Source organism: Amblyraja radiata, chromosome 28, assembly GCF_010909765.2.
Source record: "Amblyraja radiata isolate CabotCenter1 chromosome 28, sAmbRad1.1.pri, whole genome shotgun sequence".
NCBI classification, from domain to species: Eukaryota; Metazoa; Chordata; class Chondrichthyes; order Rajiformes; family Rajidae; genus Amblyraja; species Amblyraja radiata.
This window is the reverse complement of record NC_045983.1, coordinates 36,023,435-36,038,076: the sequence shown is the minus strand read 5'-3', so window position 1 is coordinate 36,038,076 and position 14,642 is coordinate 36,023,435. Positions and strand designations below refer to the sequence as shown.

General features: G+C 41.5%; 1 protein-coding gene across 1 annotated transcript in view; it reads right to left on the bottom strand.

The window, feature by feature from the left end:
- Positions 1 to 14,642, bottom strand: part of LOC116988694 (nuclear pore membrane glycoprotein 210-like) — a 119,634-nt gene that overhangs the window by 60,570 nt on the left and 44,422 nt on the right. Inside the window, exons 10-15 of the mRNA XM_033045539.1 lie at positions 13,478 to 13,618; positions 9,701 to 9,823; positions 7,635 to 7,790; positions 6,590 to 6,788; positions 3,160 to 3,339; positions 30 to 272 (exon numbers count right to left, since the gene is read on the bottom strand). Coding sequence (XP_032901430.1) covers positions 30 to 272; positions 3,160 to 3,339; positions 6,590 to 6,788; positions 7,635 to 7,790; positions 9,701 to 9,823; positions 13,478 to 13,618 — 1,042 coding nt within the window. The remainder of the gene's footprint in view (positions 1 to 29; positions 273 to 3,159; positions 3,340 to 6,589; positions 6,789 to 7,634; positions 7,791 to 9,700; positions 9,824 to 13,477; positions 13,619 to 14,642) is intronic.

Here is a 14,642-nt window from a genome sequence, read left to right as displayed (position 1 = left end):
GATAAGCGACAGACAAGGCCTTCACTTACCGCCACAACGCAGGTGCCGCCGCAGCCGCCCACTCCGAAGCGCAGCCGAAAGACGACGGATACAGAGGGCCGGCGGGCGGCCGCAAGCGGTGCACCGGGAGACGGAGAGAAGGTCGCCTTCCGTGATGGCCAAAGGAATTGACGGCCTCTCCCAGAGGGGGTAATGGCCGCCACTGCGCTGCCCCGGACCATCACCCACGCCCAAAGATCTGAGCCCACAGCCGCCGCCATGTTCGAGAGTTTCTAGAGTTTGAGGTTAAAGTGAAAAACAGCAGCACTCTTAATTGAGTCTAGTGTAAATCCTTATGTGGATATTAGGGGAGATGTGATGTAATTAAAGTGAAGGGGGAGATGTGATGTATATGTAATGTAATATGTAATGTAAATGTAATGTAAATGCCCGTGCCCCTTGAGGCCAAAAGCAGAAGCTGGCAAATGTACCTGTGCCTCGTGACTGAGGTCAGGTGACCTTCTGGAAGTTTCAGTCATTGCAGATTAAACCTTTCCTACAAGATGTCGGACGTGTATTCATTGTGCTAGTCTAACAAGGTCATACAGAAGACATTACATTGTTAATAGAATCTTTATATTGTTAAAATATTAATTCATTTATGTGATTCGGATGAGATCATATTTGGTATTTGGTATGTTATGGAAACACATGTTATCGTCGAACTAACTGCATTTAAATCAATGGGAAGCTATATATCGATTGTTCTTGACCAAGACATGCATCAAAGAGGAATTTTGAGAAAGTTTTAATTGTGAGACTAAAACAGCTACTTCCCTCATCATAGCTCGGAAGATAATCATAACATACAATCACAATCTTAAATCGTTTTCACTCCGACTGCTATGTTAAATTTTAACCCGAGCAATCTGGTAGAAGTTGTAGCTGTCATGTCTTTGCCACAGGAGTCAGGGGAAGTAGATCTCAGGCTGAAAGGAACTCTCTCCATGGTGGCCTCAGTACAATAGCTTAAAGGATGCCAGACATGTGAGTGCACGTTGTGGAAGGGAGGGGAGGGAGGAAATGTGTCTACATGTGTGTAGTTTCATCACGCCTCTCCACCTATAATCGACAATGCATGTAGTTCCAAACCACCAGTGGCATAGACGAATCACTGCAGATCTGCCATGCCAAGCAGCAAGTGTGCCACCTTGGTGCAGCAGGTAGTGCTGCTGCATAGGCTCCAGGCTTCATCATGATGTTACATGTTGTTTGTGTGGAGTTTGCTGGTAGCACATTCTTTATGTGGCTACAAGGGTTTCCTCCACTTCCCAAAGACTTGCTGGTTGGTTAATTGGCTGCTGTAAATGACCACTGATGTGGCGGGTGCCGAAAAAGTGGAAAATTGTTGGGCACTTTAGACAATGGATTGCATAGACCTGGTGGCTGAAGTGGCTCCTTCTGTGTGGTAAGAAGATATGAAATTGACACTGGTCATGATACATGAAATGTGCACAGGGGGTCATTACAAGGAGGGTATGTGATGCGCATTTGATCAAGTGTGAATAAATAGGCTTTAAAGGCGTAAAACAAGCTGCTGGAAGAACTCAGCGGTTCAAGCAGTACCTGTGGAGACAAAGGGATGGTCAAGGCAACAGGACTGAAGGGGTAGAGGGAAGGTAGTCAGCAAATAGAAAGATGGATGGGTGAGGCAGAGGCTGACAGAGGTGATAGGTGCAAGCAGGTGGGAGTGGGAGGGGGATTGGGAATGGGAATGGGAGGGGGAGTGGGAGGGTGAGGGGGTGTATTGGGCCTGAGGCTGGAAGGTGATAAGTAGAACCAGCATATTTACTCTCATTAAGTTTGTTACAAAACTTACCTTCAGCGGCGCTGCAGTTCTGCCACTGGCCGTGTGCGCTATTTTGCCGCCTTTGGGGGGGGGGGCGGGGTTAAAATGCCGTTTTCACGTACCTGTCCTGGATTATATTTTGTTGGAGTGCAAGCTTTTGCTGAAGAATTGTTCCGACGGGCGTTTTGTGAATGTTTTTTTTTTTAAATCGCCTGACAAGTTCAGCGCTGGAGTAATTTAAAAATCAGTTTCTAAAGCTGTCAATGCCGACAACGGGGACGGATTTCACGTACGGGACAGGTAAAGGAAAGCCGTTTATTTTATGTATAAAAGTGCTCCTTAAGATGTCTTTAATTCACATTTTACGTTGCGAAACGGTGATTTTTTCCCCATACGAACTGGCAGTATTTTTTCCTGCCAATATGGGGTTTAAATTCACCACAACCGCAACGTTCCAAATGATCCCGTTCCAGAAAAACCCACTCGCAAGATGATTTAAATGGCCATTAATTTGCAGGTATTAAACACTAAATTCCTTCCATATAACATAAAAAATCATGTTATATTGTGAATTCTTGTGTGTATGTTATTTGGACACTTATGCTCCTGTCCCACTTAGGAAACCTGAACGGAAACCTCTGGAGACTTTGCGCCCCACCCAAGGTTTCCATGCGGTTCCCGGAGGTTTTTGTCAGTCTCCCTACCTGCAACCTCCGGCAACCACCTGCAACCTCCGGGAACCGCACAGAAACCTTGGGTGGGGCGCAAAGTCTCCAGAGGTTTCCGTTCAGGTTTCCTAAGTGGGACAGGGGCATTAGGCTATTTAAAAATGTTGATCTTTTCTTAAGAAATGGATAGATGTTTAGATCAAGTAATTGAATTATATAATTAGCTACAATTGGGTAACTAACTAATTATATGCTTTAATTTCAGGTCATCCAAGTAAGATTGTTTCATATTTGTTTCAGAATGCTTCAATCTATAATAACTGAAAATTTCTTTCAGTTCTCTTAATTTTTAAGAAAGTTATGGGCTTTTGACTGTCCTCGATCACAGCTTTTGTGTTAAGTCAATGGAAAAGCAATAGGGAATAAGATGCTAATTTCCGAGTATGAAAATGGCCATAACGTTTTTAATACTGAAGATATAAAAGTGAATTAGGTGTCAAATTAAACTTCTTTTTGTGCTTTATCTGATGGGATAAATTGCAGACTTGATTTTTTAAATCTCAAAATTTTGTAACATTGCTACTCTCATGTCTCCAGTCCACTTAAAAATATTAGGGACCATTCTCATATAAGATTTGGATCTCTAGAAGCTTTATTTCTGACCTGTGCTAAGCATCAATATATCATAAATACTTACTCTAAGTCGATGGTAAGAGGCAATGCTTATGCTGCTGCTAAAATGGACCTCCAGAAATGCAGCACTTGCTGTTAGTAATGTGTGGCCTGGTGTCTCTGCCTGTACAGATATCCCAGTGCAATGAGTAGCATCTGCCTCTAATTTCCCTGGTGGGAAAAAAAGAAAAAATAGATTGGTCATAAAACTGTTATTTAGTAGAAGAATACAAGTCCTACAATGCTCGACACAATTAATTTGGAATGTTTTTATTATATAGGGTGCATTGAAAATATTATTGCCAGCCATCACTGTATCAAACTGTTCTATTATCAATGTTTGGTTATTAGAGATTAAAGTTTAATTAGCTTCACGTTTTTCGATTTAAAAATCCTTCATATTTGGCACAAACATTCCTTAACTGCAAATATATTTTAATTGTCTTGTTTAAGTTCTTCACAACAGACATTACCTTTGTAAATGTTCTAACTTTTTTAAGGGCAGATTTGTGCAACATGTGTTCTGAGAAGGTAGATAAGGTAGTATCTATAAATGTTATTTAAATTAACCTCAAGGTATTTGGTGAAGTGATTTGGAGCAAAATGTAACATATTATGAAATTAATTGAGAAAATGTTAGGTAGATAGTGGGAGTAATAGATTATGCATTCTATTGGACAACATATAGTCAAGAGTATCAGTATAGTGTAGGGATTCTTTACTGGAGATTAGCTATCTACTATTTCAGAAATGGCTTAGATGAAGAAATAGACACCTACATTTGATAAGGATACTGAGTTAGGTCGCACATAGAAACATAGAAAATAGGTGCAGGAGGAGGCCATTCGGCCCTTCGAGCCAGCACCGCCATTCATTGTGATCATGGCTGATCGTCCCCTATCAATAACCCGTGCCTCCCTTCTCCCCATATCCCTTGCCTCCACTAGCCCCTAGAGCTCTATCTAACGCTCTCTTAAATCCATTCAGTGACTTGGCCTCTAAGGACATAAAGAAGGACATTGATTTAAAGGCCAGCAATAGTCTAAAGAAATGTGTGGAGAACTGCATCCCAACAAAAACCTTCCAAGTGTTTCCTAACCAGAAGCCTTGGATGAACCATGAGATCGGGGTCGGGGATCATGCCAGCAAGCAGCTCAAGAGCAGGTCAGCGGGCGATGGATAACAGGACAGCGAGCGGTGGAGCTTACTTCATGTGTCAGTGCGAGTAACCTCAATTAGTCCCTTGTTCGCGCTGACACAGAAGCAAGCTCCACTGCTCGCTGTCCAGTATCCATCGCCCGCTGACCCGCTCCGCTCTATGATCTTTGCTCTTGAGCTGGTCCCCTCACTGTTCAGACGGACAGCACTGCCAGAGGTGAGTGGACCGGCAGAAGGTGCTGAGGTCCCGGTAGCCGCAGCGCGCCACCACAGCTCCTCCCACTCCGAACTCGGCCAGCTCCGCGATGGTGGGTAAGTCCGCAGGCTCAGCGGCTGGAGCCCCAGGTCGTTCCGGTTGGAGGCCGCTCCACGGTGCTAGGCCCCAACGACAACGGAGACCCGACAGAGAAAAGGTCGGGTCCACCGTACAGGGAAAAGTTTTTAAAGTTTCCCCACCCACACATACCCAGTTAAAAAAACACTGTAAACTACACTCAAACGAGACAAGAAAAGGGCGGTTAATGAATTTTCTCACAATCCCATGTTTTTTTTATCACCATTACTGATTATATCTAATCTTATAGAGCTGTACAAAATCATGAGAGTAATTGATCGGGTAGATACATAGAGTCTCTTGCCCAGAGTAGGGGAATCGAGGACCAGAGGACGTAGGTTCAAAGTGAAGGGGAAAAGATTGAATAGGAATCTGAGGGATAACTTTTTCACATAAAGGGTGGTGGGTGTATGGAACAAGCTGCCAGATGACAAGGCTGGGACTATCCCAACTTTTAAGAAACAGTTGGACAGGTACATGGATAGGATAGGTTTGTAGGGATGTGGACCAAGCGCAGGTAGGTGGGACTATAGCAGCTGGGACATGTTGGCAAGTTGGACCGGAGGGCCTGTTTCTGCACTGTATCACTCTATGACTAGATATTTATTAAATTCCAGATTTATTCAGAGGTTGAATTATAATTATCAGCTGCCACTCTGTAATTTGAACATATCTCAAAGCTATTATCCAATGAGTCTATCTTTTTGCCTTCTTTTGTTATGGTTTTGGATGCCAGTGTGCAGTTATTTCCCTGATCACGGGTAGGCAGTAATATTTCCAGCAGAAGGTGACAGATCCTTGCTGTGAGTCACTGCGAGTACTGAAGTACTGAAGAGGGAACAATAGATTCAGGAGAAACTCAGCGGGTGAGGCAGCATCTATGGAGCGAAGGAAATAGGCAACGCTTCGGGCCGAAACCCTTCTTCAGACATTTTGGCCCGAAATGGTGCCTATTTCCTTCGCTGCATAGATGCTGCCTCACCCGGTGAGTTTCTCCAGCATTTTTGTCTACCTTCGATTTTTACATAATCTGCAGTTCCTTCTTAAACAATCGATTCAGGAAAAGGATCTGCAAATCACACAAGTTGTACAAATAGCATCTGTGGATTACAGCAACAGTGACTGAGTGGAGAGAAGAAGGGTGGACCTTGCAGAAATCTGTTCAAATGGTCTGTGTAAGTATGGTATTATATTTTAAAAGAGAGCAATTTAAAAAATCAAAGAAATATTAACTTCACTTACTTAGTGAATAAATAAGTGTGGGTATTAAAGCTGTCCCTCATTACCTGCCTTATATCAAGGTTGCACTATATTACATAGGGCGGCATGGTGGTGCAGGGGTAGAGTTGCTGCCTCACAGAGCCAGAAACCCGGGTACGATCCTGACTACGGGTACTGTCTGTACGGAGTTTGTACGTTGGGTTTCCTCCGGCATCTCCGGATTCCTCCCACACTCTAAAGACATGCAGGTTTGTAAGTTAATTGGCTTGGTAACATTTGTAAATTGTCCCTAGTGTTTAGGATAGCGTTAGTGTACGGTGATTGCATGGTCGGCGCAGACTCGGTGGGCTGAAGGGCCCGTTTCCACGTTGGATCTCTAAACTAAACTAAAAAACTGATAATTGCCAACATTTTCCATAGACCTTGCAGAGTTATGTTAATCAGCTGCTACATGGTGTGAAAATCACAATTTTGATTTGGAAATTCAGTAGCATTCAAGGCCCAAAGGAAGCGCACTTAACCCACCTACTTACGGAAATGTTGAATTATCTATTTAATGTAGAGAAAAGGTGCTGTTAGAAAAACAGTTGCATCTTGTTCTGAAGATATGAAATACAGCAAGGGACTAAAACAAAGAAATGTTTAATAAAAACAAAATATCTTATTTTCAGCAGCTAACCATAAAATTGAATGATGATTTTGATGTACCTTGTATGACTCTGAACACCCCTTGCTTGTCCATATCCACCGCCAAGTTCATTAGTGAGCAGTCATTCACTGGAACTGTTTCCATGTCATCTGTCTCCTTGAGTCCATAGACCATAATCCACAAGTAAAGATACTGAGCAACCTCAGCCTCTACTCGGGATTGGACAAACTCTATACTGACTGGCCTGAGCACATTGACCTACAATTAAACAAATTATCAATTCATTTTTAAATCCATGTTAAATAATCCCAAGATAATGTATTCACGTGGTCCATAAGGATGGAGCAAAAGTAAGTTAATTTCCACAATGAACACCAGAAATATGTTGGCCTCCCAACAGAAATAGTAGAGTAACACATGATCCACAAAGTGATGAATCTACATAATCTACACAGTGGACCAAGGGTTCTCAACCTGGGGTAATGTTACCCCCAGGGGGTACATTTGTTGATTCTGGATTTGAACATATTTTTTCTCATTGACTGACTGTGTTAGGTTCTGGTTTACCGGTATCTGTTCATCATTAGTTGTTCATAAATAAGTGAAATAACTTTGTTATGTGCTATTAAAGTTGCCAGGGGTAAACAGGACGAAAAAGGTTGGGAACCCCTGCAGTAGACTATGTTTAGAATCATGAAAGGCCCGTTTCCCAGCACGATTCATGCAGGAAAAGGCTATTTTAAATTTCAATAAAGCACAAATCTGAAAAGGGTTAGTGTGTCACTGTACAATGTATTGTGCCTCCCATTGTGTACTATGTTTACATGTTCTGTGCTGCAGCAAGTAAGAATTGCATTGTCCTATCTGGGACATATGACAATAAAACACTCTTGACAACTTGAAAGCCATTTACAAGGGCAAGAATAGATAATAAATACAATTTAAATGAAAATTGAGTGAGCAAGGGCTCAGACCTTTCCACTGATATTGTTTCACACCAATAGATTTATTTTAAATTGGTTACATATTAAAGCAAAAAAATGGAGCTTAGAAAGCACGATCATTGGTGTTAGATATTTAAGGAAGTCACTATTTACGACTTACTTGCATTTCGCCGAAGTGAATAGCATTTTCCACATCCCTCGCCCGTATAATGCTGAAGCCTCGGCTGTCACCAGTTGCTATCAAACCTTTAACTGTCACCAGAGCAACAGTTTCATTACTTGATGACCATGTAAAGTTCCCACTTCCTCCTATAACCTGCAGAATAAAAATGCAGTCAGTTTAAGATATTTTAAAATACTCATTTATGAGTTTACTGCCTGAAAACAACAAGGGACCATTTTAGGACAATGTGGTCTAGATGTTGCACTGGTTCTGTTGGGTACCCCAGCTGTGACGTACTAATTCCATGTGCACTACATTCTGGCTGTACACTACATTATACTTGCTCATCTCTAACTATTGAGCTAATGTTTGTGACAAGTGAGTTACCCTATTTAGAGCAGGAGACTGAGAAGCATGCTAGCAATTAGAGAGCAGCATTTGTATCTGGGCAGTCTAGAATGTTATCCAATGTCTACTTTCCATTTGTTTCTAAATAACAGTTTGAGTAGCTTCATAGAACGATATGGGAAAAGGCAGTTGGGCAAAAAATACTCCTGGGGCATAAAAGGAAGCTGTAGGAGGGCGATGTTTCAGATCAAGACCCTTATTGTGGACTGGTCAGTCATCAACCCAAAATGTCATCTGTCCATTCCCTCTGCAGATGTTGTCTGACCCGCTGAGTTCCTTCTGCAGTTTGTTTTTTGCTCCGGATTCCAACATCTGCAGCATTTCGTGTCTCCATTTAACTCATCATGTCTATGTGGCACTTTGAAATGGACTTCCAAATTGTCCCTCTCTTCTGCTCTTTGCCCCAAGCTCTGCAAAATTCAAATGTTTTCATATTCTTTCAGAGATTTGCTTTCAAGATACAGGTAGTTCTACTACAACACATGTTTCCATAACACGAATTGGATATAACACAAATAATGAACTAGGGAACATTATTTGCTGAATTTTGATTGGGACCTAGAGAGAAACACTGAAAAGTTACTTTGGAAATTGACAAGTAGAAAAAAGCTTGGATTTATGTTCATAGTGACAGGAGCAGAATAAAGCCATTCCTCCTCATCTCTTTAAGGAGCGTCCTTTAATTCTGGGGGAAAAAAATCTGTTTTTTATTAAACCGCCATACAGTAATCAGACACTATTGTCTCTTAAGAACACAGACTATTGCTATAACTCGGATTGGCCACTGAAAATTGACAAGCAAGCAGTTCTCACTTCTACTGACACTTAAGCAACAATACTCTGTTAAGCAATTTAATGTACAGCCTTTAATAACTTTAGTTTGCAATAACAAAACTAAACTTACTGCTATTGAAAATACTTTTATTTTTGATAATCCTAGTCCTGTAAAAAAATAACTTTGTTATTGCAAGACTGAACCTCTCTAGTCCCTAAACCCAGTTCCTCCATTGACACAATTTGTCTTTATAACATGATTTTCTATAACACCAGGTTTCTTAGCAACACAGCTATCACATTATAGCAGAACTACCTGTGCTGAATTCCAGATCAAAACAACTCATTGCTCAAAAGAATATTCTATTTTTTACTCAAGAACATTTTAATTTAATTTTATTAAATGTTATTAATTTTATTAAATCTGCATCCATTAGTTTCAGGCTCTTAGCAATTTCTTGATACAAATCTTTCTTATTTTGAACCTGTAATAAAAGCATCCATGAAGCACGTTATCAATGGCTTCAAACTTGGGATGCTGAGGAGACGCACTCATGAGTCTTCCATATTTAGCACCAGAATTATTATTGAAAACAATGTTACAAACCTCTACAAAGATCTTTTTATTTAGGATAGGGTGTAAAAAGCTCAGGTTTAAATTGTCATCTCTATTTTATTCACCACCCATCCCAATTTGCATTACTTGAAAATGACATTTCAATCCATCATAATAGAAACATAGAAAATGCAGGAGGAGGCCATTTGGCCCTTCGAGCCACCACTACCATTCATTGTGATCATGGCTGATCATCAACAAATTGTGTTTTCTAAATTCAGTTTTCACTTTGTCTATATTGTGAAAATCAAACGTCTCATACTACCTTAATGATATGTCGATAACATCGAGGCTTGGGGTGCCAAGGGAAGACAAGAATACTTGGCTCCAGTATTATTGAGTTATAAATAATTACTGCTTGGCTGTTGGTAATAGGTGTAGTCAGATACTATAAGATAAAAAAGTTACATAAGTCAAAATGTAATACTTGAACTCCTTCCCAATCAAGTTCGTAAGGATATGGCAGATGAACCAAGTTGATCCTCTATAGCTGGGTGTGCTCCTGTGAAACAGGAATCAAGCAGCAACTAGGATTCGTTTGGAAGATCCTGAGGCCCTGTCCTTAGTCTGAAGAAAGGTCCTGGCCCAAAACATCACCTGTCCATTCCCTCCAGAGATGCAGCCTAACCTGGTGGGCCATGCGGCAGGATGGAAGTACTGGCGGACCGTGACCTGTAGAGGGCAGCCGCCAAGCCCAGCACCTGCCCGTCCACTGAGGACCGGAGAACCAGTGAGGAGGAACCTATCAATGGCGGACGCAAGAGCTAGGGCTGGTAAGAGCATGAACCTTCCGCCCCCTCAAGGTCGGCTGCGGGAGGCACCCCTGAGGCACAAAGGCAGTATTGTAGTTAGCTGGACTGGGAGAGGGATGACGGCTCACTGGACGATCTGGACTGGAGGCCTTGCGGCAGCCTGGGGCTTGCTTAGATTGGGGGCCGCTCCAGGTGACCGAGCACATGGACCTGACAGTACTTTGAAAATGGCGCCAAAACCTGCCGACTCTTGCACGCGGTCTCAGTGGACTAATTCTATGCACATAGAACTAATCAGGGATTGTGCTTATGGCAATACTTACTGAACTATAGGCAGAATAAGAATTTCACTGTATGTCTGTACATGTGATAATAAAGAACCACTGAACCATTGAACTCTTGCAGATCCTCCAGCACTCTGTGTTTTACCCTGTCTCTTAGACATTGTCTTGTCAGTTTGCAGCTCTTCAAGTCATTTGAAATATTCTTTAACAATTCTGATAACCATAAACTTTCAAAATTCTAATTGTTGTTAAATAACTAAATTAAAATACAAAGACATTTAATTAAAAACACTTTAAAAACTTATAGTATCTATATTACTAAAATTCTGATCTTGACCGCTTTTGGCTCGCTGTGCTGCGATTTCCGAGAGAATGCCGCGACCTACGGCCGTCATTTTTGGCCACCTCGCTCAGAGCCCCCCTCTCCCTTCCGGGACCAGAGGATTTTTCCCATCGATGACAAATCAGAGAGATATTAATGGGTTTTTTTTAAATCACCATTCTCTCTGCTGCCCCTGCTGGAGGGATGGACTATAAAACCAGGAAGTGGTGTGCCTCACTCAGTCTCTGCAAGATGGATGAAGCCAAAGGGTCACGTCTCTCTGAGCTCTGAATAACTGAACAAATGTCTACTCAACTGTGAGTCCCCTTAACGTGGTTTGAAAATGAAAATATGGTTTGTTTGAAGTAAAAAGACACTGCCTGCAAATGCTTGTTTGGGTGCTTTGGCTTGAAGTTAAAAGGACTAACTGCAAATGGTCTCTTGGGTGCTTTGGCTTGAAGTAAAAAGGCACTACTTACTGCAAATGGTGGCTTGGGTGCTTTGGCTTGAAGTTGAAAGGTACTACTTACTGCAAATGGTGGCTTGGGTGCTTTGGCTTGAAGTTCAAAGGCACTACTTACTGCAAATGGTGGCTCGGGTGCTTTGGCTTGAAGTTGAAAGGCACTACTTACTGCAAATGGTGGCTTGGGTGCTTTGGCTTGAAGTTCAAAGGCACTACTTACTGCAAATGGTGGTGGGTGCTTTGACTTGAAGTTGAAAGGCACTACTTACTGCAAATGGTGGCTTGGGTGCATTGGCTTGAAGTTAAAAGGCACTACTGCAAATGCACTTACTTCCTGTTTGCACTGTATATTGATTTTAGATAAAACGCTACCACTTTTACGGCTGTGATTTTTGGCCATCTTACTCAGTCCCCCTCCGCTGAGCAGGTGCAGAGAATTCTTCCCATCAATGAAAAATAAGTGTTATTAGTGTTTAAAAAATGTTGAGAATCTCTCTCCTGTCAATCACGCCATGAAGGCCATACCTTTTCCGGTGGGAGGGGGACGGGTTATAAAACCCGGAAGTGTGGGTGTGGCTCAGTCTCTGCATGATGGGGGAGGGAGAGGTCACGACTCTGTCGGAGCTGTGAATCAACTGAACACACTGAATGTCTACTGAACTGTGAGTTTGGTGTTTTGTGTGGTTTTATGGTGGTTTCACCCTGCATGAAATGGTATGAAACTGCATTTGAATTTGGTGGCCTTGCACCCTGCTTCAAATGGAATGAAACTGCATTTGAATTCGGTGGCCTTGCACCCTGCTTGAAGTGGTTGGAAACCGCACTTGAATTCGGTGGCCTTGCACCCTGCTTGAAGTGGTAGGAAACTGCACTTGAGTTTGGTGGCCTTGCACCCTGCTCAAAGTGGTAAGAAACTGCACTTGAATTTTGTGGCCTTGCACCCTGCTTGAAATGGTAGGTAAATGGATTTGAATTTGGTGGCCTTGCACCCTGCTTGAAATGGAATTTCAAGGAATAGCCATGAGTCAACTGCCAGCCCACCAGCTGTGAGGTGCCAGCAGATCAGGCTTGAGGGACTGAGCTGCCACCCCAAGAACCCATACCAGCGCTCCAGAAATCCCCCCCCACTGGCCACCAATATTGGAATAGGTGGAGAGGTGGAATATTGCGTCGGGAGCCCAGCCCTCCCATGTGAACATGGGACCCAACGGGTCCCACTTAGTCTAGTAATTAAATAAAGAGAAAGAAACACACCTCTTAATTGCACATACCTTTTTAAACAAAGTCAACGACTCCAAAGACATTGCAAATGCAGAAAGTCTAATTTGGTCTAATATCACAAAAATCTATTTTCAATTTAAAATTCATCTGCGCAATGCAAGTATTCTACAAGTGAAATCATGTTAAAATGTGTTGACTGATTTTGCATTTGTTGGGAGAATTAAGAATCATTAATAACATAAGGACTCATTGGTGCAAGATGTTTGTGTTTTTGACGGCTGTTTATACAGATGGACAAAACTAAAACAATATAAATTTTGGCCCCAAATTTCACTTCCCCATTGGGTTCCATAAACCACAATTCTCCTTAACTTTAAAAATCTTGCTACAAATAATCACGTTTTAGCATTTTCTTACCAACTTTTACTAAGTACTATTCATATTTACAAAATAATTACTGATCAAACCATTTGAAAAATGTAAACAATGGTCAAGCAATTTTAACTAAGTACAGGAAAAGGTTTCATTCTTGCAAACCTGATGTTTTCATGACTTCAATAATATAATAATAATAATAATAATAATATATCTTTTATTGTCATTGCACGTTAGTGCAACGAGATTTAGTGTGCAGCTCCACTGATGTACAATAGAACCTGTAATAATTTTATGAATGGCAGTTATACGAAAAGAGAAAAAAACACTATTAGATTCAAACACTACTTGCTGAGGAGCTGTGAACAGAACGACGAAAATTGTTGAGTTAAAAAGTCAATTCATCAAATTTGCTTTAGTGCATATTATAAAAATGCCATCTCTTTCTTAATGTGATTTGGAATAGCGTTACTAAAAAAATAAGCAAATAGGGATAAAATATGCCAGATGGAGCACATTTGCAGGATTACACTCTGTGTTTCTCATAACATTGCTAAACAATTCCATGGTTTTTCTTGTCGTATTTTGTGCATGATATCTATTCATTTAAGTATTTTATCCTTACCTGCCCAACCACTCCAAAGAGTGTTGCCTTAATTTCTGTGTGGCCAGCCAACATAACATTCACATAATGATAAGACCCATTCCTCGTTGTTTTCAGAGTTTGGAAATGTGATTGTGGAAGGACAGTGGCAATATTTAGATTCTAGAAGAAAACAGAAAATTCTAGTCTTACGATTATTTTCCACTTCCAACAACAGGTTTCCTTCACATTTCTAATTTTGTATGCAATATGATTTTTCAAATACAGTGGTTCTATGAATGGAATAAATTATAGTTGCAGCAGCTAAATTCTTCTGTCCAGAAATATAGTGCATTTAGAAAGTATTCAGACCCTTTCACTTTTTCCACATTTTGTTACGTTACAGCCTTATTCTAAAATGGATTAAATTCATTTTTTTATCTTCAATCTACACACAATACCCCATAATTAAAAAACAAAATTTTTGCAAAGTAATTAAAAAGAAATATCTGAAATATCACATTTACATAAGTATTCACACCCTTTACTCAGTACTTTGTTGAGGCACTTTTTGCAGCGATTACAGCTTCAAGTCTTCTTGGGTATGACACTACAAGCTTGGCACACCTGTATTTGGGTAATTTCTCCCATTCTTCTCTGCAGATCCTCTCAAGCTTTGTCAGGTTGGATGGGGAGCGTCGATGCACAGCTATTTTCAGGTCCTTCCAGAGATGTTCAATCGGGTTCAAGTCCGGGCTCTGGCTGGACCTCTCAAGAACATTCACAGACAATCCACTCCTGCATTGTCTTGGCTGTGTGCTTTGGGTCGTTGTCCTGTTGGAAGGTGAACCTCCACCCCAGGCTGAGGTCCAGAACGCTCTGGAGCAGGTTTTCATCACGGATCTCTCTGTACTTTGCTCCGTTCATCTTTCCCTTGATCCTGACTCATCTCCCAGTTCCTGCCACTGAAAAACATCCCCACAGCATGATACTGCCACCACCATGCTTCACTGTTGGTATGGTATTGGCCAGGTGATGAGCAGTGCCTGGTTTCCTCCAGACGTGATGCTTGGCATTCAGGCCAAATAATTCAATCTTGGTTTCATCAGACCAGAGAATCTTGTTTCTCATGCCTTTTGGAAAACTCCAAGCAGGCTGTCATGTGCCTTTTACTGAGGAGTGGCTTCGGTCTGGCCACTCTACCATA